General features: G+C 39.9%; 1 protein-coding gene across 1 annotated transcript; it reads left to right on the top strand.

Annotated features, from left to right (window-relative positions):
• Positions 1-332: 332 nt before the first annotated feature.
• SLC9B2 (solute carrier family 9 member B2) lies at positions 333-21,979 on the top strand. Its single transcript, XM_031048497.2, has 12 exons — positions 333-543; positions 3,462-3,564; positions 5,179-5,362; positions 6,308-6,478; positions 9,048-9,190; positions 11,286-11,413; positions 12,309-12,484; positions 13,015-13,121; positions 14,250-14,399; positions 16,483-16,591; positions 16,805-16,941; positions 17,841-21,979. Exons 2-12 carry the CDS (start codon positions 3,472-3,474, stop codon positions 18,078-18,080), a joined length of 1,638 nt encoding a protein of 545 aa, XP_030904357.2. The 5' UTR covers positions 333-543; positions 3,462-3,471; the 3' UTR covers positions 18,081-21,979.
• The last annotated feature ends 1,540 nt before the right edge of the window (positions 21,980-23,519 follow it).

The raw sequence follows: 23,519 nt of genomic DNA, 5'->3' as shown, positions 1-23,519 counted from the left end.
GTACCCAGAGTAGAATCATCTAGAGATCCTTACCCTTCCTTTGCACCTCAGCTCCAGCTGCAGCACTGTGGTCTGGGTCAGAAGACTGTGGCTTCTGCCACGGGAAAGGCAATGTTGAACACAACCTTTTTAATGCGTGCAGCTTGCAGGGAAATTGCATGTGAAGCAGAGGCTATGCCTGACACACAGATCTACTTCTTTCTCATCCGTTGTCCTCCGGGACGCTGTGGGCTCAGGAGACAGCAGCTCACAGCGCCAACGTGCACGAAGGCGCCAGACGGAGGCTTTGCCTGCGGCCTAGTGAAGCCGCGGCGTTGGAGGAGGGCCTGTGGCTCCAAGAGCAGCAGGGAGGAGGAGCCGGAGCCGCCACAAGCGTGCTGCTGCTGGCGAGGAGCGGGATACCGCCACACCGCCCCGGCGCTGCGGGACCAGCCCTGACAGAGCTGCACGGCGAGCGGCCCCTTCCCTGGCATCCCGCCATTACACGGGGAAGTCCTCTGCCCCGCTGCATCGCCACCGCTGCGGCTGGAGGCGGCAGGAGGCGTAAGGTTTGGGGCTGTGAAGGGAGGCGGGAAGGAGGGTGTATCAGATGTATCCCTTACCTCGTTGTGGGAGATGGTGTGTGGTTTGGGTTTCTCTTGTTTGGTATTATTATTGTTATTGTTATTGTTGTTATTATTATTATTATTAATGTTAGTTACTCTGACAGTATTTGTGGTATTTTACTTGTATCCTTGTCTGTACTGTGTGTACAAAGCAGAAGAATGTTGAGTTTGTTCAGCCTGATGAAGACTCCTGGGAGACCTTATTGTGGCCTTTCAGTACTTAAAAGGGGCCTATAAAAGAGCTGGGGAGAGACTTTTTAGCCTGTTGTGACAGGATGAGGTGTAATGGTTTTAAACTAAAAGAGGGGAGATTGAAGCTGAATGTGAGGAAGAAATTCTTTACGACTGTGGTAAAACACTGCCACAGGTTGCCCAGAGCTGTGGTGGATGCAGCATCTCTGGAGACATTCAAGGCCAGGCTGGATGTGGGTCTGGGCAACCTGATCTAGCTCATTGTAGTGGGGGCTGGACTGGATGACCTTTGAAGGGCCCTTCCAACCCTGTTATATGATTCTATTATAAGTCACCAGAGCAATAGAGCTAATAATACAGCCATCCATATGTGGCCCCTAACAGCTATTTCTTCAGTTCTCCCTCTCTTTCTTCCTCCTTACCCATTAAAAACAATAAAATGAAAAGCTCTAATATAAAACTTTCTGGTTTCAAAATAAGGAAAGTATATTTTACAGGGAGGTACTAAAATAAGCCTCTTACTGGCTGGTTTCCATGGTACAGACCTTAATCTTCTGGTATGAATTCTGCTCCAAGATTTCTCAATCACTGATTTTTGTCTGGGGGGGGAGTTTCAAAAACAAAATAAACCCACAGAAACCACAAAACAAACCACAACCAAATACCATGAACACCAAACCCCACGACTACTAGCTACTCACTGTGGTCTCATTAATCCAACTGGCTGTTACTTGAAAGTAGCAGTATCAAGAACCTAAGAGGCTAAAGATGTGGTGCAAAACAGTCAAGGATAGCGCATACACTGTCAGACTCCTCATTCACATCGTGAAACTATTCCTGCTAAGTGGAACATCCAATATCCTTGCTTAGTCAAATACGCTACTCTGAACTATGCATTTAGGACCTGAAGCTGTTGAGGTGGACTTGGGTTTCTCAGAAGTATTAATGTGTTTTCTCTCAACAAGTATGTGATCTCAAGAACTGGGATGCTGGCCATACACAGCTGGATGGAAAGCAATATCCTTCTGTCCCTTACCCACATACTCTTCAGAATGACAAAATTAAGTACATATACCCTGAGGAAGTGGTAGGTGGAAAGAAGGAGGTAGGCATTAGAATGTTGCTCATACTTTCTATTTCAGTTAGTATACTGGTATTCATGGATTTCCAGCCCCAATAAAAGGATTAACAATCCCTACGGGGGGGTCCTGTGGGCTGTGATATCACTTCATTAAAAAAAACTTCAAGACCACAACTGTTTGGTTCCACAAGAAGTAATTAAAAATATTTAAAAGTACTGGAGTTGGAACAAATTAATATTTTACATTTAAAAAGGAAAGAAAAAACTATTACCTTAGACGACATGGAAAATGCCCTAATGTACTCTTCCTCTGTGCCTTGGCCATGTCTCAAGCCAATTTAATATCAGAACAGCTCAAACAGAACCACCCCGGTGTTACAATAGCCTCTGTCTTTGCTCATGGCACCAATTGTTCTGAAATATGAAGCATGTAATTATAAACTGAAGGCTTGATAATTGTGAGAATTGGCTCTCTGGCTTGCTCCCAGCAATCTAGCAAGGAAGGAATTTCTTGACTCAAAAGTTCTGCTTAACTTGAGCAGTGTTTCCTTGGCCAGAGCAATGTAAAAGACTTCCAAAAAATGCCATTAGCACTGAAATGTAGTTAGAGAATATATGCACACCTTTACTATCTGTGACTTTTCCTTACCTGCACCTATGAAACTGCAGTAAACATTCACACAAAAGCAATTCTGACACACAGAATAGTGCACCACCATATCTGTTGTTAGCATCTATGGGACAAGAAATAGATCACAGAATCCCAAGGGTTGGAAGGGACCTTGAAAGATCATCTAGTCCAAACCTGAGTAAGTACAATGACCAGTTACCCACAAACAACTCAGATCTTATCTCGTACTCTTAGAAGCATCTCCATAGGATATAAGCAGTAAGAAAGAGCCATGTTTTATTAGCTTCATCTGGTTATAGAGTGCAAGTTGTGCATAGTTCTGGTCTTCATTCAAAGAGGCATCTTCTCCTTAGGTATACAGTGAGCATGTTTCTGAATAATCACATCTAACAGAAGCATGTTCTTGAAAATTCCCCTGAAAATCAAGCTGGATCTGGTCAGGTTTAAGTTACAGAAAAAATGTCCCCTCGTGTATGTGCTTTAGAAACTACAGTTGTTGCTCTTAGCTTTAGGAAATGGATGCTTGCACTGCCATGCACACAGAGACTGACACTTTCAGAACTAATGGTCGTGGTATGTGGAGTTGACAGCAAATAACCTTTATGTTGCACTGATAGGAGGTACAAATGTATATACATATATATGTGTGTATATATATATATACATAACAGCCATTCTTTCAAGGAGGAAATAACAGGTTAGCACAGGTCACTAGGATTCTACAACTCAGACTTTTTAATTCAGTTTTTTTAGCGCTTGACTTTGTATCCTTAATACTGTTCTGTTAGTTCCTGTCTTGTTTTTACATATAGCATACACAGGCATGCAAAAAACATTAAATTCCAAATGCCTGAGCTGTGGGGAAGGAGGCAAAATCACTGAGAAGCCTTCGATCTGGAAAATAAGGTTATGTGCTTCTCTCTAACATTTCTATCTTTATTGCTTTCCTTAGGTTTGTAACAATGGTGAAGGAGGATACAGTAAAAGACAATGAAGATTTTGAGCCATCAGTATATGAGAGAAATGGCATGATTCCCTTGCATGAGCAAAGTGAGGTAATTAATTTAGGGTCTCAAAGTACAATTTCACTCAGAGGGAACCTTCCTTTTCCTTTCCTTTTTCTTTCTACACCTATTAAAATCCCTACATTGGAAGGGAACACAGAGAGAAACCTTCTCAGCAGGAATTTGTTACAATTAACAAATGTTCATGATTTTTAAGTCTGTGGTATGTTGGATTGCTGGAAATCAATGCTTGCAGTTTCAGCTTTAAGTGGAAAATGCATCAGCTTATATTTTACAATCAGCTATTTAAGAGAATTTTGTGGACTTAAAATTGCTTCTTTGCTTTCAAATTGTGCCTATCAGTCCACTTGCTGAAAGTTGTTTCTTCATGTCTTCCTTATCTAAGAAAAATAAACACCTCCCTCAATTTTAAACTTCTATATGCATAATTCTAGTATTCTTGGAAACTTCTAACTTTAAAAAATATTTGCTGTAAATGCAAGTAAGAATAAAGTTCTTAACTTAAAAGGCACATATAGTATTGACTGTAAAGATAACTACTGTATGGTGTGTCTTTATACACACTGGTAGCTGATGATCACAGGGTAGATAAACAAGTAAATGCTGAAAGCTCACAAGATTTGTGTTCCAACTGTGACTCTGACTAAGGGAGATATATATATCTAGAGACAGAGAGAAAAGACAGAAAAAAATTAGTTGGAAATATGGAACTATTACTGGAGGAGGGCCAAACCACAGTATAGGCAAGAACTCCATGTCCATGCTATGACAGTGAGATGACATGAAGGTGAATAATCACAGGAGAAGGCAGATGATTAACTTGTCAAAATAAGGACCCTAAAATGAAGTGAGACACATATCCAAAAATGGTCAAAAAGCACTTTGGCTATGAAGATGGATAAATAGATGAATCAGTATAAGAGAACAGCTTCAAGGAAACATTCTTCAAGGAAATAACTCCTAGGGTAGTATTTCTCCATCTCTACCTTGACTTACCAGCGTGACACTTCCAGCAATGGATCATGTAAGTAATGCTTGCACTGAACAGCTGTTCTGTTTCTTTCATCTCTAATCATAAGTAGTTTTTTTTTATTTTGGTTTAAGGCTTTGCAACAGAAATTATTTAGGAGTTATATTAAAGACACTGTCTCACTGGAATGATGCTTATGGTTAACTATACTGTGAAATCTAGCCTGGAAGTGGAACCTTATCAAATTGTTTAAAATATTAACAAATATTTAGCTTGTATACAAGACAACCTGAACCTGGCCTGTTAATATCATTTCTTCATCAAATATGAGCAGCTGCTATTTGTACGGGGACAGGAGTCCTGTCAGTTGCAGATAAAAAGGCAAATGTCCCAGTCTTTCACATGCAGTTCTTTTTGCCACGCAAATCACATCACCAAAAATCACAAAAATACTACAAATTTGGACCATTCCTATGGCGAGAGTTAAAACTCTGTGGTACATTGGATTGCTGGAAATTAGTGGCTGCAATTTCAGCTTGAAGTGGAACTAATTAACTAGTGTTGTAATCTGTAGACAGTGTGGAATTCATGCATCATAGCTGATTTCAGGTCTTGTACACTGCTTCAGGTATACACAGTGATGTTTCTGAGGGAGTCTCATTCTTTTCCTTCAGGAGGGACCAGCAGTAGATGCCAAAGGTACTGCTGGGAATATACAAACAGAAGAAACTGCTCTCTTGAATCACTGTGCTGAGCAACCTCTGGAACCAAAGTCAGGGTCTTCAATACCTGCAAGAACATGGAGCCAAATATTTACATGTCCTCCTCAAGGTTTACTGTCCCAAACAGTGACAAATGGTATGTCCCAGAGTCTAGTTAAAACAAAAAATGACAAATGAAATAATAATTTCTCTGTATGTGATAATATTTGTCCCTTGTCCTTGAAAATAACAAAGGGAAATAGCTATGTTTTACATATTGTACTTTTGTTTCAATGTTTTAACAGAAAAAAAAAACAAATCAGGTGAAACAAAGGTTTGAATGTATATTTTTTCTTCCTCCATTGTCTCTTGTGTGTTTAGCATGGCAGGTGTGTTTTTGCATTGGAAGTTGTTTTAATCAGAAGAAAGACCTCCTAATTCTCATCTTGTTAGTTTGTTTTGGTGTGGGAGCATTAGGATGGTTATAAACACAGTAGGATTTTTGTCATACTAGATGGCTTTTTATTGAATTAAGGCAACAAATATGAGACCTGGTGGAGATAACTTCTTTTGTTCCTTAATACTATAGGTGTGTAAAGCCAAGAATCCTCCTAACTACATGGCAAACTGACCCATTCTGTTTAAGATGTGCCCTACACTGAAGGCTCACAGAAGAGAATGCCTGGATTAACAAGTTATTTAAGACTTTTCCTAACAAAAGACACTTCCTTCTTATTGCAGTTTTGAAGTAGCCGAAGACATGCAAAGGCAAGATAAGTTAGTGAAAGTCTTTGCTTTAAGTTCAGGACCTGTTAAGTGCTTTCCACAGTGGCCTCAATGCTCACTCAGTACTTTCTGGTCCCTAATGATGTTCCTGATACCATTTTTTAAAGTATCTTAGCATCTATATAATCAGAATATCAGTTTAGGGAGCATCAAAGATGAATTAATCATATTGCTGATTAAGCTAACTTTTAAGGTAAGTGATTTTACTTTTGAAAGTCAGGGTACTGTTTTCATTTGTAGGAAAACAAAAGTGGTCTAATAGCAAACAAAGTCATCCCTGAGAAGTTACTAAATATGAATATTTGTTTTGTTCCAGTTGCAATCGTGGTCCTGGTTTGGGCTGTGGTTTGGTCCATCACTGGGGCCGAGTGTCTCCCAGGTGGCAATCTATTTGGAATTCTGTTTCTTTATTTTTTTGCTGTTATCGGAGGGAAAATTTTTGGATTCATCAAAATACAAACTCTACCCCCTCTCCCTGCTCTTCTGGGTAAGATATTCTTCCTTCATTTCTTGCTACCTGTTTGAGTGGTTTAAACTGTCAAGTAGCATTCTCATGGTAGGTATGTTTGGATTGGGAATAAACAAACTGTGTCACACTCAAAATCTGTAGCTTTTCCAAGTGACTTTTATCTGGTCTTCTCTGAGAAGGTGCAAAATTCCCCAATCTGTCTCAGATGAAATTGCCTGTATGTTACTAAGGCTCTCTTTTTAATTCTTTGGGAACCAGAGAACTATATATCTACAGAGTCTAAGATTATTTTCCTTCAGTCTCCTCTGTCACAGTTACTTAAAATTTGGGTTTAATGTTACCAAAAAGGATTCTTAATTTAGACCTGCTGTTATGGTAATTAATTCATGAGGAAATTATTGCTGAGCAGTTTCACATGTATCTTGCATAATTAAAGCGTTTTCCAAAGAAAACACTACAAGAATTCACTAGTACTGGTAGTCCAAAGCAATTCCTTTCTCCTTCCTTTATCTCAAGATAACTGAAACCTGAGAAAATAAAACTGACCACAAGGAGTAATTCTTCTGAAGAGAGTTTTTTTGAATCAATCATTTTTTTCATATACACATCTCATTTTACATAAAAATACAAAATAGAAAATTATGTTAATTCTGGCATCATCAGAACCTTTTCAGACTCCCTTCCTAAAGGAAGTTTTGGTTAGATCAGTACAACATTGTAAAGTGCTGCGATGTCAATGAAGCTGAAAAATGAAGCTCCAGGTTCTTTTCAGCAGTTGTATACCACCCCCTTACAGTGTTTAGTGCATAAACGAGTAAAGCTGTTAACAGACAGTAAAATTTCATGGCACAGTAGGCTACAGATACCTGCCTGCAGTGCACAGGTGAGATTTTATAACCTGCATAGCTGGTGTTGTCCTTCACACAGTAGCACTGCTTACAGAAGTGCTCGATAGCATCATATACAGCTGTGTCCAGGCAGCATGTGTGTTCTTGCACTGCTTAGTTTCATGAGTGAGAATAAATTCAGATGAGAGGGAGGGAAGTTTGCATGTTGCATATCTGCCTGCAATGACATGAATACAGAATGTAACACACAGGGATTCTGCCCTTTCTTGGTAAACAAAGAGGAAAAAAAGGTAAAACAAAAAAAAAAAGATCTGACCATTTGGATTCTGCTTTTTTCTTTTTTTAAATTAAATCTGCATCTAAAAATTATGAGTTGAGCATGAAACTGCTTGTCAGACAGGTAATCCTGAGCAACAGAAACTTAAACACATGACAGCACACGTCTGTTGAGTTCCTTAGGACAGAGTTCATCATTCAGATCCCTAGTCTTTGAGGAAAAATGAAGAAATCTGTAAGTCAGAGGAAAAGATAGACAATGTCTTTGAATACTCTTTTTCACACTGGTAATACAAGTCTTGTACTCTTACCTACCTTAAATCCACTTCTGCTCGGTGCAGCTGAGTGTAATGTGGATGGCTGAGCACTTAAGCACATTATAGTGAGCCTCTGTCTCAGGAAGAAATGGAGTGAAATTGCTACTGAAACAATCACCTAGTATTACACATGGCAGGGAGGTTTCTGTAACAGGCAACATGGAGCAGAGAAGTGAAGATATCCATTGGGGTGGGGTTTTTTGATTTGTTGGGTAGATTTCTAGATCAGGGTAGCTCCAGTGATTTGGACCTCATGCAAACATTGCAAAGAGCATGTGATCATTATGCTGGCCTGATATAATTGTCATGAGGCACATTACTTATGCCATTTTTTTTTCCTGGGAAGTGGTAGAAAGAACAATGTCCAAACATTTAGTATGTTCCAGGACAAATCAAATCTACAGCCAAGGCTCACACCAAGCTGGGACCAACCTGAGCAGAGTTTACTTTTAATCTTTTTTTTTTTGTTTCCTGTTTCTTTATATGGCTAATACAAGTTTATGACACAAAAATGTATGTTTGAATCATCAGAACCTACACGAATCTCTGCAGATCTACATTTCAAGTCCAACTTCCCTGTACTTTTCTGTATCCTTCCAGAACCACAGTTCCAGTAGCTTTGCAGAAAGTCTCTGATTAGGTAGCTTTGCTAATATTTGCAAAAGGTTGGATCTTGTAAGTAGCTGAAGATAAGACCAAGTTCCTGATTTTTTTCCCCCTCTTTGCAGGGGAAATTTCTGAGCTAAATACACAGTATTAGACATTCTTCTTCTTTTCAAGTTAAAACAAGCTAAGAAGAAGAATGTCTTTAAGGATGCAGAGGGGTCTTTGCTTATGGCAAGAATGACCTGTACCTGGTGAACAAAGCTGAATTCTCTTGACTCACACTAAAGCTATGTGTCAGCATCCTGTGGATTTATGAATTGGTGATCTGGTGTGTTCTTAGGCCATTTTCATTACTTTAAATGTGTCTCTTTCTTTCCATGCGTTAGTCCCCATTGTTAAAACATGGTTAATAATTCAGAACATTGTTTTTTCATCTCTCATAAATACATAATATGGTGTCTATTTTTAGAATGCTATGCAAGCTTTTCTTGTGCAATAAAACCAAATAATTTGACAGGCACTTACTTGCTTTCATTTAAGGGATGCTACTTGCTGGTTTCCTGATCCGAAATACATGGTTCATTAGTGACATCGTCCAGATAAATCTGCACTGGTCGGCAGCGCTGAGGAATATTGCTCTTTCAATTATCTTGACCCGAGCAGGACTCGGCCTAGATCCAAAGGTATGGCAACAGGTGTTTGTGTGAAGCAATGTATACAACAGCCCTCAAAAAAAATGTTAATAATTGGTTCTGTTAAAAATATTGAACTGTTAAGTCTTAAAGGATCTCCAAATTAGATCACAGAATGATAGCATGGGTTGGATTGGAAGGAACTTTAAAGCGCATCCAATTCCAACCCCCTGCCATGGTCAGGGACACCTTCTGCTGAACCAGGTGGCTCAAAGCCCCATCCAACCTGGCCTGGGACACTGACAGGGATGGGGGAACCACAGCTTCTCTGGGCAACCTGTTACATTGTCTCATTAGCCTCACAGTAAATAACAGAAAGCATAGTTTTTATCGTATAGTATGTGTGTTAATATTGGCAGTTGGGTTTGTGAAGCAGGCAAGCAATCAAAAAGCTACCTGAAGAAAACTGATTTTATGACCATTTTTCCTCTTGCCTTAAACAAATTTCCTGAATTTTGTGACCAGACCATCTTGAGGACATGTACCCCCTGGTTTGTCAGGAAGAGTTTGCGCTCCTGACAAACTAAAGCAAGTAACAGAAGGGATCCCCAATCCTTGAAAAAGAATGTTGCTTTTGATTTGGTTTTGACACAAATAAAAGAAAACCCAGTCAACTAAGACATCCAAACTTGTGGGGCTTTTTTTACTTCTTTATTTCTTTTTAATGCAAATTTTAATGCATTTTAATGCAAATACATTACTGGCAAACCTGAGTCCTGCTGCACTACAGAAACAATGCTTCACATCACAATTAGGGCTTTTTGTTCACAATGAAGTCCATAATGCTCCTGTGAACAAAAAAATAGTCTTCCTCTGCACACCATGAAACGTGACATCCCGTAAATTAATGAAGGTGAGGTTTTGCTTAATCAAAATCAGCTGGCTGAAATAAAGCTGTACCATTTTGGTCCCTACCATTTAAGTTTAAGGGGCCACTTGGAAGTTTATAGGAAACTTAGGTCAAGTACAGCTACTTCAGAACAACTAAAATGATTTTACTTAACCAAGGAAGACTTGGGAATCGCCAATGCTTCAGATATTTAAGAAAACAGGGTGTTGTCATTCTTGAAAAATACCTGGTTTCCTAGATTACAATTGTCTCTTTTCCTAAGACATTGAAGCTTGTATGAGCATCTTGTTACACACAGCTTGGATGCCCAGTTCTGGGAGATAGCTTTTCTTTATATTCCATGACAACTTTTTTTCTTTTTGCCAAGGGAGCTTCATCTTTGACTCATTTTTCTCCCATGTGGCAATCGAAGCTCTGGAGCAATGCTTTGATGCAGTTACAATTGCTCCTGGTGTAATTGAAGCTGTGAAGACAAAGATGTCGGTTGCTCTGGTAATTCTCAGCCTTAATTATGCTGGTAAAAAGTGTAATTCACTGAATTTCCCCCCGTCACCCCCACATGTCAAAATTAGGGACCCATCCTAGCAGAGTTATGTTTGTGACTAACTTTAAAAGGCAGCTGTTACATGTAAATACTCTGGTTTAGAGAAATTTTGTAATAGAAGTTGCTGAGCCAAATGGGACTTAATATGCTCTGGGTATCAAGTGTAAGACAGCTGGAAGAAATGCTTGGCTGCTTGTGCTAAGTGTATGTGGTTCTGCAACTTCTCATGACTTACTGATGGGGGAAAATTATGTTTTTTTGGGGGATGCTTGTGCAACTTGTGGGATTGTAGCAAATTCTGCTCTGGATGGAGCAAATGGCCTCAAGTAACTGTGGGTAAGTCGGCTATGTTGAGGGTACACTTTTCAAATGGATCCCTGTCCAGCCTCTCACATTTAGCTTGCTCTGCACAAGAAGCCAAACTGAATTTTCTACCCCTCCTTCCTGTGACATGCAGGAACCTTGATAGCCCTAGATTCAGTGGGTTTCACTGCCACACTTGGCATTTTATATCCAAATCCAGTTGCACTTGAGCCTGTCTCAGGCTTAGGCCATGTAAAGCTGTCACATCCTGTACTGCAGCTCAGAGAGGATTCTTTTCATAAACCGTATCAGATTGTATATTAATTTCCTCTCTGTTAAGACAAGGAAGGGTACTGACACTAATGTCTGAATGTGTTTGTGTATTGCAGGCTCTTAAGAAGCTCAAAGCAGTCTGTTTACGGCTTTCCTTTGGACCATGCATCTCAGAAACATGCACAGCTGCTGTTTTTGCCTACTTGCTCATGCATTTGCCATGGCAGTGGGGATTTATTTTAGGGTAACGTACTCTCTTTTCTCCTGTATGACAAATGTGTCTGTTTTCATGCTGTGGTTAAATGATCCAAGTGCAGTTAGTTCTCTGCCCCAAAAGGAGACCTCAGTTTAATGCCAGTTAGTTAGAAAGCTGTGCTTAGTCCCCATGGTTGTTTGCTTACCATTCATGCCTGGCTCTGTGGGTAATTTAAAGGTCACATTTCCAGGCTGTGGATGAGTACTTGCATCATTAATCTTCTGTGTCTGTGATCTGAGCACTTGAAGAAGGCTGGTGTGACCACTGAGTCTTCAACCACAACACAGAGGGCTTCTAGGGACAGAAGATGATACCACAATTTGGAGAATTTGCATGCCGGAATTCAGAATTTCCTTGTAGAGAAATGGACTTAGGACAGTCTTCCTGTCACAAGTCAAGGATAAGGATATGGCATGTTATATTCTGGAGCAATATCCTTAAAGAGGAAACCTTTTCCATCTGTTTCTGTCTAAACTGGTAGAATAGCTCCAGATGCATATACTGGAGCAAGATGGATGAACTCCTCCTGTGCCACACACTGATTTTTATGAGAAGGAACTGGGCTACTGAGTCATAAGCACGTCTAGACTAGGTTCCTAAATTGGACAATTAAGGCATATATCAGGGAGCACAACTGGTCTGTGGTGTAGACTCAAGTCTTAGAGCCCTTTATTTTTAAGACTATTGAGTTGGGCAGGAAGAAAGAGCTGATTGCAAATGTGTGTAGAAATACCCCTGCTTGTAATTAGCAGGGAAAGGTAAGGAAAATACCTTAAGTAAATATTTGTTTGTTTATGCTTTAAAAGAATTGGGGTCAGAGCATTCTGAGGTTTTTCAGTTCAGTGCTTTCTTTCTAAGAGAGGCTGAACCTGTGTATTTTCAGTTTTGTTCTAGGTGCAGTCTCCCCTGCTGTGGTGGTTCCCTCAATGCTGATTTTACAAGCTGGGGGATATGGGGTGGAAAAAGGTGTCCCAACTTTGCTAATGGCAGCTGGCAGCATTGATGACATTCTGGCTATCACAGGCTTCAACACTTGCCTTGGAATGGCTTTCTCTTCTGGTATGCTGGTTAATCTGTGTGTGGTGAAATCCAGACCAAACAGTGATGTTTTTCAGAACATGTGCTCTGTTATAACTGACTGGTTTGTAAACTAATGACATCTCCTTATAAAGTTCATGTATGGACTTGAATGTTGAGAGGGAAATGACTCATGATCAAAAGTCCTGATATAACATTGTCTGCTCTGAGTTGTGGGTCACAACAGTTTTCAGAGAACATTTTTCCCTCTCTGCTGCCTTAGCTGCCAAGTCTTGTCCTGCATTCCCAACATAATGCTTTCAAATACCCCTGGGTTTGGCAGTGTTCTTGGAGTGGCTTTTTCTCTAGGTTCTTTCTTGGCATGAACTTCCAGAGAGAGAAAGATGCACTATCCAGTTCTTTCAGGGCCATATGTTCCATCCTGAACTCCTTTGCCCCAAGTAATTTAAAGCAGACACTGCCCTGGAATGACCCTCATAGATGTACAGTGTGATTTGTGCATGAAAAGTCTATGTATAGCTTACTGAACTCATTTTTCTTTTACCAAATAGGTTCTACTCTGTACAATGTTCTCCGTGGGGTACTGGAGGTTGCTGTTGGCATAGCAGCTGGGGGGATTCTGGGAATGTTTGTTCGATACTTCCCAAGCCACGATCAGGTAAAAAAACAGTAAAAAACTCTTAATGAAATAGAGACTCTTTGATAAGGGTTAATGTTCTTAACTTAGTAATTTCCAAGCTTCACATGAAGCTGGTTCTGGGGAAAGCTGTCTACAGCGCTAACAGCTTTCAGGTTGCAAAGCCTATCTATCAAGTGAGGATGTGTGTTACAGTTAACTATTTACTGCACCAGTAACAATCTCATAGTCCTTCCCAGTGGAGACTTTGGAGCTGAGCTTGCCACCCTGCTCTCACTGTAGGTGGTGGAATTGTCCACACATAAAGGAGAAAGGGTCCAATACCCATTTCAGACAGTAAAATAATCATCAATTACATTGATGTGTGACACATATACTTTTGTAAGTGCAGGCCTCTTTCCAGTAGGCCTAAGATTAAAAATGAGTAAAGCGGACAGACTGTAGGCATTAAGTGATGGGGCATACAAGTAGTGCTAGTTAGAATGTGCTACTTTCAATGAAAATCAAGCCTGTCTAAAATGATAGATAAATTTACTATCAAGGGGCAATTAAGCAAATAGAAAATTGTGGAAGAAAGTAGATATGTTCTAGACTACCTAATCTCAATTTGCAAAGCATCTGTTGCCCTCAGTGGGACCAGATTTTCTTCTTATCAAATACCGTAAGAAGATACAGAAACTAAACAGATAAATAGAAGTGAGCAACAACAGAAGAGATATGTCTCCTGCAAGACTGGATCAAACCCATCTAGTGTCAAGGGTTTCACCTCTCCTTGGATAAATCGTTCTAGTACCTGAACACACAGGTAGAAAATCCTGTTATCACAGAGTTGAAGCAGGGCTGTTAGAATAGAGAATCATATTCCTTGTGATACAAAAAGCTTACTGGCATGAGACTTTGGATGGGCAGAGGATAGAAAACATTACATTTAAAATTTTTAAAATTGTTAGGAATTAATGTAAAAAACAAAACAAACAAACCCTCTCACTCCAGTAGTTCACATCTTACTTGAAAACTTTGATTCTTTTACAGGGGTTAATGACAATTTCTATTTTCAAATTGTTCCCTTCAAAATCATCAGCAGACACCTTTTCCCTCCATTTCTAAAAGAAATTTACTTTTTTTGTTTGTCTCTTTCTTTGGCTGCAGGTGTTTCTGGCGTGGAAGAGATCGTATTTTGTACTTGGGCTGTCCATGTTTGCTGTTTTTGGCAGCATCTACTTTGGCTTCCCTGGATCAGGAGGGCTCTGCACATTAGTCTTAGCTTTTGTTGCAGGTGTTGGATGGTCTGAGGAAAAGGTAAATGTTTACATAAAGAAGCGTACCATAGCAAAACCTTTTTGTGTATACAGCCTGACAAGAGTTTGAATTTCTGTCAGGGGTGATAATGATATATTTATGAAGCTTTAGGAGGGGTACGGATTAAAGAAAAAAGCATTCTACATTTATTTTGGATGTCTTTAATATCTACCATGACAGAAAGTTATGTGAATATATATCAATACAGAGCCTAATATACTCAGAGAAATGCTCACAGACTTGTTGTAGACATATTAAGCCATTTAAAGGAGATTTAGTTGTCAACATGCTTGACTAGGAATCCAAAGCTTTATGTCCCAGCTCTGGGAGTCTGTAACCTTACACAGTCACTTTATGGTAAGATTTACAAACAGGTGTCCAAAATACAATTGTGTGCATGGCCTGAATACCCTGAGGTTTTGTTACACATAGTTTTGGGGTAGTGAAATGGAAACCAGTAATCTTCTCTCCTCTTTCCCAAATTTCAGCCAGTGTATTCCAGATAAAAAAGAGCAGGGTACCCACAATAAAGGGTGATAAAAGGCCACATAAAAAAACATACAAAAGACTGCTTTTTAGCTACTTTTTCTTAGCTACTACGCCTGCTTCCTTTTATCTTTGCTGCCACACTGCATTTCTTTACTTCTCACTGTATGTCTCACTGCCTCTTTTTGCATCTACACTTAATGTTTTGAGGGCATCTTTCTCTCTACAGCTGTAGCCTTGAGACATGCAGTAGGAGAAGGGCAGAAGAAGAGAAAGGGGATCAGATATAGCAGAGCCTATGTTCTTATCCCGATGTAGACCCTGAGTTCAGCAAGATCTCAAGGTTTGTTAAAACAATGAAAAAGAAACCATGGTTTCTATTTGGAAGTATTACCTTGTTGTCCAAGTTTAAAAGAAGAAAAACTCATCTTGGGACTTAACTACTTAAGGACATTAGAACTGATAAAGCTCTCTATTGGAAAGCTTTTAAATCATTTCAGAAAGAAGGACCTTCTGTAGTCTATAAATGCTTAGTTTAAATTATTTTGATCAGTGAATGAAGCTTTCTGTCCTTCAGGATGTTATTTTTGAATGCCTTAGCTCTTTTCTATCAGGTACAGTCAGAGATTCCAAGGTTTTCCTGCTGAGCTTCTTATCACCTCCTACTTCATCCTACATCCTCCTCCTTCCATCATCCATGGTGGAAGTCACTTGGCAAATACTGTCCATGGAGAACAAGGAACATATTACCTATTGGTGGAACAGTTAAGTGGACAGTAAAAAGACTGAAAGGATGCCAACATCTGTAAAGAGGTTTTGTGTTTGTTTTGTTATTTTTTAAAAAAGGGTGAGGTGACAAGGTGAAATGAGGCAAATAAAGAAAACTGTTTAGGAGTCTGTGCATTTCCACCTTGTTCTCTCCAAGGTTACAGAAGTTTCTGTGTTACAGTCTTCTACCATTCTGTTGACTGAAGAACAGGAAGACTCCTGTTTATCCTGGCAGCATTTTTAGGAAAATTGTTAGATGTAAAATTCAAATGCAAGGAGAAAAGACAGCATTGCCCTTACACAATACATCACACTGGAAAGTTCAACTTTTTACTGGTATGGGATTTCAGACTTGCTCGGTCTCATTTTGCTCCTGTTCACGTGGAAACAGGCCTTTGAGTGCAGCACAAGCAGAGTTAGGTCTTGACAGAAATTTAGAGGGTCTGACTGTGCTCAGATACAAATGGAAGGACACATTTAAGCATACAATTCCCAAAGGCTCCGCAACTTCATGGCAAAGCTGTTCACATTACAATGTCTCCCTGAATACTGAAACCACCTGTGCTTTTTTATTTTCTGCTCTGTCACTCTTCAAATATCAATGACTTTTATTTCTCTTTTTGAGATAATAAGCATTTATTTACTGGCAGAACTACACACTCTGACCTTCAAAAGGTACGCAACAGATTTTGAATCTTTTACTATTAGCTCAAAGAAGAAACAATTCTGGACAAACTTTATGATACATTTTCACTTTGATTAATTAAATCTTGTGTCTACTTGGCCATATTTTTTGTGAATTTATGTGTTATTTTTGTTTTCATTCCAGAAAGAAGTTGAAAAAATTGTTGCTGTTGCATGGAATATCTTTCAACCTTTTCTTTTTGGTTTAATTGGTGCAGAAGTATCTGTTACATCTCTTAGGCCTGAAACTGTTGGTAAGATCATCCAATAATTATCCAGCTTTCATTACTGGCTTCCAAAGAATATCTATAAGGAAATCTAAAGCCAAGCAGATCATAGCTGACCCAAAAAAAAAAAATCAACCAAAAATGAAAGTCAACCCCACTTTACAGCTATGGTTTTAGGAGCCTTATTCCTCTCAGGCACCTATGCACAAAAGTACTGAGAAGTGTTTGTCTTCGTTGCAGGACTCTGTGTTGCTACATTGGCCATTGCCCTCGTTGTGCGAATCATAGCAACGTTCCTGATGGTGTGTTTTGCTGGGTTTAATTTCAAGGAGAAAATATTTATCTCATTGGCATGGATTCCCAAGGCCACTGTCCAGGTAAGCAGTTCAACATCACCTTCCTTAGCAAACCTCCTCATAACTAGCACAGTAGTAAACAGGGAGAGGATCAGGCTCAGAGTGTAGATATAGACAGTTCACATTCTAAACCACTGTAAGTCGGCTTGAAAAGTCCACGGACAGCCTTCTATATGAAGGTTTTTTGCTTGCATCCTGGGTTGTACTCTTAATAAATGACAGCAAATTGTACATATAGGAAATGTAACTATTTCTCAGCTATTGCACATTGCCTTTACCTACAGGTTCTAAGAACTTTTAAAACAAAAGCGCTTCCCTCTTATACATGAAATGTCTGCAGGAACAGTCACATCAAGAGGCTTAGAGTGGGTTTTCAGTTTGTGATTGGGAGTAGTCTGACAGCCATATGGCTAGAGAAGCCTCAGGCTGGCTGCATTCTTTCTTTATTTCAGTGATTGTGAAGTTATATAGGTGTCACCTAAATAGCATGATTAACTGCAGACAAAAGTTAGTATTCCAAACAGGGAAGGATTATTGCAAGATTTGCAAACTATACTTTCAGAAGCTGCTGCTAGTTGACTTTGTCAGGATGCGTTCTGCAACGCAGAATACACTGGTCCATTTCATTAATCACAAATCCTCCAGAAAGGTAGGTAAGAGGACAGCTAAACAATGTTCTTCATGGGAGGGAACCATCCAGATAAACTGATTAGCTTAGAAAATTCAAAGTGTATCCAAGCAAAAATTGTTCTCATAGGTATAACATTTACTTTTCTATTTACTGTTTAGAAATGAATGGATTGAACGTCCTACAAATGTCAAATTTATGCTAAATATTGACTGATGATTAGTCTCCTTTTTTACCTCTTTCAGTGCTAACGGCAACTTGTTCCATTTCACCAATGTTTTCTTTCCTGCAGGCTGCAATAGGCTCTCTCGCCTTGGATACAGCAAGAAGTCACCAGGATGAGCAACTGGAAAAGTATGGAATGGATGTACTGACAGTAGCTTTCTTGGCTATCTTAATCACTGCTCCAATTGGAGCTCTGGTTATTGGTTTGGCAGGGCCCAGACTTTTACAGAAGGCTCAGACAAATAGCAAGGAGGATGAGGAAGGTGCTGTGGTTGGAGAAGAAGCAGAGGCCTGTGAGCCTTCGTAGGATGGACATCTACAGGAATATGGCCCTTCAGCCCTTACGCTTCGGTTGAGTAAACACAGGATGTCTGTAACCTTTCTGGAGGAAACCAAACCAAGTATCAGTTATGTCTGCTATTTTGAAAGCAGCCCTGGCAGAGTTTTATGAAGTACTTTTATGTGTTGATGGTACCCTAAGAGATAAAATAGCTGAACATACAGTGAATGGGCTGGCCAGGCAGTGAGTCACTGAGAAGTTAGCAGTCAACAAGTTACTTGAAATAGGTGGGTGTGAGGCCAGGAAGAGCATCAGAATTGTTCAGGCATGGAGCTGGAGTTACGAGGTGGAATATGAACAGGAGAAATTGGAGATCAATGTGAATAACTTCTTGATGGTTGAAACCGGGCCGTGAGATATCAAGTTCAACTGCTCAAAGAATGGAACTTGAATGAGAGACTGCTGGCATACAGTGAATGAATCCTGCCATGGGTTGGTGGTTCCCTCTTCTTCCTCATTCAGATTCCAAAACTTGCCTTCTCCTATTGCTGTTCTTCAGCTCATGTACTCCTTTGTGCCTTCAAAGGACTGTCAGCTCTGGTCATAGTAAGAAACAGCAAGTGGTACTTATGTGCTGAAAGAGACAGTTGGGTCCCTCATGGGCTGTTGTAATGAAGGTGTTGCTGGTGCTAGTAGAAAACAGGACTGAGCTTGAAAATGGCATGAGGGTTGTGGGGAGTCTGTAAGGACTGGGAGAGAGTTGTATGGGATTGAGATGGCTGCTTCTTCACCTACGTTCCTCAGTCTTCACACAACATGATGTCAAGGGAGGGAAAGCCAGCTCTTCAGCCACTGAAAGTGTCTATGTTCTGGTACTGGCCACTGTAGGACAGAGGGAAGAGTTCTTCTCAGGTGGGGTTAGCTGACAGGGCAAGGCCAAGATGGCAATGAGTTGTCACTTTCTTCCTCAGTTCCTTTTATGGAATTTAGTGATAGCAGCAGACCTCAAATCAAGATTACTAGGTCAGCTGGGATCTCCTATTTCTTTGTCCTAAATGAATACTCATCTGGCTGAGAAAATGCCATGATCCGGCCCCTCTCACATCTGCTTTTGGACAATTACAGCAAAGAAAACCAAGTATTTGCTAGAAATACAGCCAGTGGTGCTCGCATTTCCAAGAGGCGGTTTGCTGGATTGATTGTGGAGAGTAGAGGCCTCTAAGACTTCCCAGGGTATTTTTTACCTAAGACTGATGCAGAAAACTGATACACTTTAAATGGCCTTAAAAATGCAGTGTTGAGAGGAATGGGTCAAAGTGAAAGGAACTTCATTCTCACCTACCTTCAGAAAGGCTGATGTGTGAAGGCAGGTGTCATGGGGAAGCTGTATTAACACCACAGTGCTAGCACTCCCAGCATACTCCCAGCTCCTATGGGTCTTTCAGAAAAACAAGTTTCTCTGTGAGGCTGTGGATCACAGTAATGACTGACAACAATCATGTTAAGTATCTTGCCAAAACATTTCACCAGGGGGAGCAAAAAGCTCAAATACGGTATTCTTCAGTGTATTTAATACAGATGTCTCCTGCAGACTCAGCTGCAATACAGTACACATCTGATTTTCCCATTCTCAGAATAATTTCTTTTCTCCTTGACTGTTCTAAAGCCAGAAGTAAACCTCCTCTGTTGATTGAAATCCTGCTCATGCTCTTAACTGTGATAGTGGTTAGGGTTTTGTATTGACAGGTACCAGCAGATCTTTCTCACTCTATGTTTTGTACAAGTAACTAGCTCCAAGTAGGTCATTCCCACCTCCATTCTCAGGCATAGAATCAGCACAGCATCGCTCAGACACTGCAGGTTTGCATGGAATCACAGAATAGTTTGTATTTGAAAGGACCTCAAAGATCATCTAGTTCCAACCCCCTGGGGTTTTTTTAGCAAGAATGCTAGATAGTGCCTGTATTCAAGGTGCCTCCATGCAGATATCTGCACTACAGCCAGAGCTGAACTGAACTCATTTTACAGGCTACTGTGCAGAATATATTTGATGTGTCTAGATCATTTTGGCATTAGTAAGAAAGAATTAATTCTGTTTTAGCTTTTATAATTTTAATATGCAACACAAAAACATTCTTTCAAAAGAAAACTACCTAAAACTATTATTTGCAGAGTGCTCATGTATGCCTCTGTATACAGATTAACTGCACCTCAGCAAGTGTGGCTTGGTATATGCCTTCGCCTCCAAGCCAAAAAGAAAGCCTCCTGAGAACTATTTTATCACTGTGCAATTCCAGCACAATGATAAAACCAGGAAATTCTTTGAGAAGTTCTCACCAAACAGTTGTCAAGAACATTGACATTTTTTCACCATATATGCTGCTGTTCTCTCTGCTTCCTTGGGGAATGTACAATCTTCAGTTCAGTTCATGTTTGTCCCCCTGATCAGAAAAGAAGATGCTTTCAAACTATGCATTGATGAGCGGTTAGGGTGCTGTGCTGGGTGGTTATTTTATCAGCCACTGACTTCTGTGCCTGCTCTGCCTACTTTGCATGGCTAACAGAGGTGCCCTGTTTCTTAAACAGGGGTAGTTTAAATAGGAGTTTATTTTCTTTGAAATCATGGCTGTAAACCTAACTGATGAGGGAATATGGTGTTCAGTTCATCAGTGACTGTGTATAAAATTATTTTACTTCAGTAGAACTTATAGGAGTAAAAGCTTTGTATAGTTCACTTTTCCATAAAATTTCATAAAAAGGGATCACTATGCCAAATTTGGAGTCTGTTCAATAGCACGAGTATGATGTGTAAGGATTACAGCCCTTTAAATTTAAACACACCTTTACCATGCAAGCAAACCTCTGACAGATGATAGCCTCTAATACTTGCTCACCATCATAACAGCATCTCATAAACTGGATTTATCGTGCTTCCTTCACCTCACCGCACTCTCAATTTATTCATTAGCTCACTCCCACCATTCCGAGTGCTTGAATAGCTATACCAATGAAAAGTGATCATCTCTAATCTAAACAAAATTGAATCAATTCTCATTGCCTTGCCATTGTGTGTGGATGTTTCTCACAAGACTCCTTTCCCCCAGCTTTTATTAAATCTTCAGAAAGAATCAGAATCAGGTTGAAGCTATTACCCAGACCTGCAGATCTAAAATGAAAAGCATTAATGCTTTGTAACGCTCCCCTCCTTACCTTCCAGAAAGGAATAAAACACCTGCATCTTGTCACGAAAAGAAATGATCCTGAGATGGGTTTTTTAAATAACTGTGATGACAATTTCAGCTGGTTTTAAACAGCAGCTACCTTAGAGACATACAATTTCACTTGCTATCAGACATTGTGTGGGTGAAGTCATGACATTTAACACCCTTTCCTTTTTAACAAAATGCCACAAAATAATTCATGAATAATGCATGAATTCAAGCCAGTAGAATCTTTATGCCATGCCAGTCTCTTATTTGCAGGAAATAAAATTAGAGTATAATGTGTAATAAACTATAACCAGAGCAGTCCCACTGTCACACAGACATAATCACTGACATAATGTGGGAGAGCACTGAGCACAGGGTGTGTGCAGTTCCAGGAGATTTACAAGAACCCCTGCAGCAGAAGGGTCTGATGGCACATTGCATTCCTGGCAGCCAGCAGCGGGCAGTTACACCACACAGCATATGGGACAAAACAGAAATTGGCCATCTACAAGCAGGGAGTCTCACAAGCTGGGGATGCAGTGATAATGTAATTATCATCACTACTTTCTCTTCTTCAGCCAAACTGGTGTTTAAGGGAATTTAGACTGAAATCTAAACTTAACTGTGAAACACTTATGGTGCAATACAGCCACAAAAGAATGAATGATACAGTTTCTGCATTTTGGTTTTTAAATAAAGGGAGTGCAAGAGATCAAATTTTGTGCCAGCCACCCTTCAATTACATTTACTTTGTCTAGTAGTTGCCACAAGTCAGGCACCTCTCCCTAAATGTATTTGGTGTGCAACTTTATTTGTAGTCTATTATAAGTACTGTTCAAATTCATCATCCAAACATCAGTGTTCTTGTAAAAGGGCATGTCATAACATGCGAAGTTCAGCTTCCCCTGACTGTGCATCAAGACTTAGTCTACTGCCTCAGGGCTGGCCTTAATTAGCATCCAGGGAAAATTTATCCCTTTGTGTGGAGCTTTCAAATCAGATTAGAAAAGTCATCCAGTGGCAAGACATGACCAAGCACATCCCAGCTGGTAACTGATTCAACTCTCAGTCACCAGTGAGATATAGGGCTCCGCACACACTTCAGTTCTTAGCTAGCTATCCCCATAGACTTTAGGTAGATAATTTGAAACTTAGTAAATTCTTTTGAAATTTTCTACAGAAAATTCTGCAGCTGTGAGTGCCAGTAGTACCTTGACAGATTCTGAAATGTGAGGAAATGGTCATTTACCTTACTTGGGACCTTCACTTTATTATCTTGTAGGAATTACTGAAATGTCCTTCCTACAAAGGAACTATGACTGAATGATGCTATTGCAAGGCTACAAATGTGTTCCATTCCCCTCCAGGCATAAGCAAAACTAAATAACCCTGCTTGGTCCATAGCCACAGCTGTAGATAGTTTAGCAGAAATCTCATATAACAGCAAGCAAGGAGAAGTTAATTACATTATCAAACCATGCTAGAGATGGAGTCAAGAGGTTAAACCTTAATGCTGTCTTTCACCTTTTACAGGACCTTTGTGGGAGAAACAAAACCAATTTTGCAGTATTGCTTACTCTATAACAGGGTTTGTGTGAGTAGAACAGAAATGAGAATAGGACTTATGTATGTAGTTTAATTCTCAGATTTTGGAAGAAATCAAACTAATTGAATGAAAAGCATCCTGATAAAAGCTGCAAGCACAAACAAGCCTGTATGTAACAGCCTGTTACAACAGGCTGTGGATTTTAAAGCCTGGAGAAAAAACAAAACAAGACCAAAACAAAACATCTAGACCCAGGACTTTGCATTTCACAGTAATTTCTTCTCCAAGCCCAAGAACTGGGACCTAGTATTCAATATTATGAATTTTTAAATGGAGACTGACTGTAAGACACTTGCAACATTACAGATTTTCCTCTATTGTAAATATTGTATCCTAATACAAAGTTTATGGTTTGCTTGTCCATTACAGGCAAGACCACCAAGCATTTGAAGATTTTACTGTGGTTCTATTACATGCTTTGCAAAAGCAGACAACATACTATCACATCCTAATCTGCCATCCCTTGCTGCAAACTTCTTCTTCCTAGAACTACAATTACAAATGCAGGAGAAATTATTTACCTTAGTTCTACTGCTGCTGTGTGAGCCATTACGTGAAAACTGCTTCCTGACTTACTTGTTTCAGCTCTGTGGTGACCAGCTTTGGCAATGGCACAATACTCTGCGGCTTCCCACCTGCCTATCAATAGGT

This window comes from Melopsittacus undulatus, chromosome 7, assembly GCF_012275295.1.
Source record: "Melopsittacus undulatus isolate bMelUnd1 chromosome 7, bMelUnd1.mat.Z, whole genome shotgun sequence".
NCBI classification, from domain to species: Eukaryota; Metazoa; Chordata; class Aves; order Psittaciformes; family Psittaculidae; genus Melopsittacus; species Melopsittacus undulatus.
Note: the sequence above shows the minus strand (reverse complement) of the source record. Positions and strands in the feature narration are given on the sequence as shown.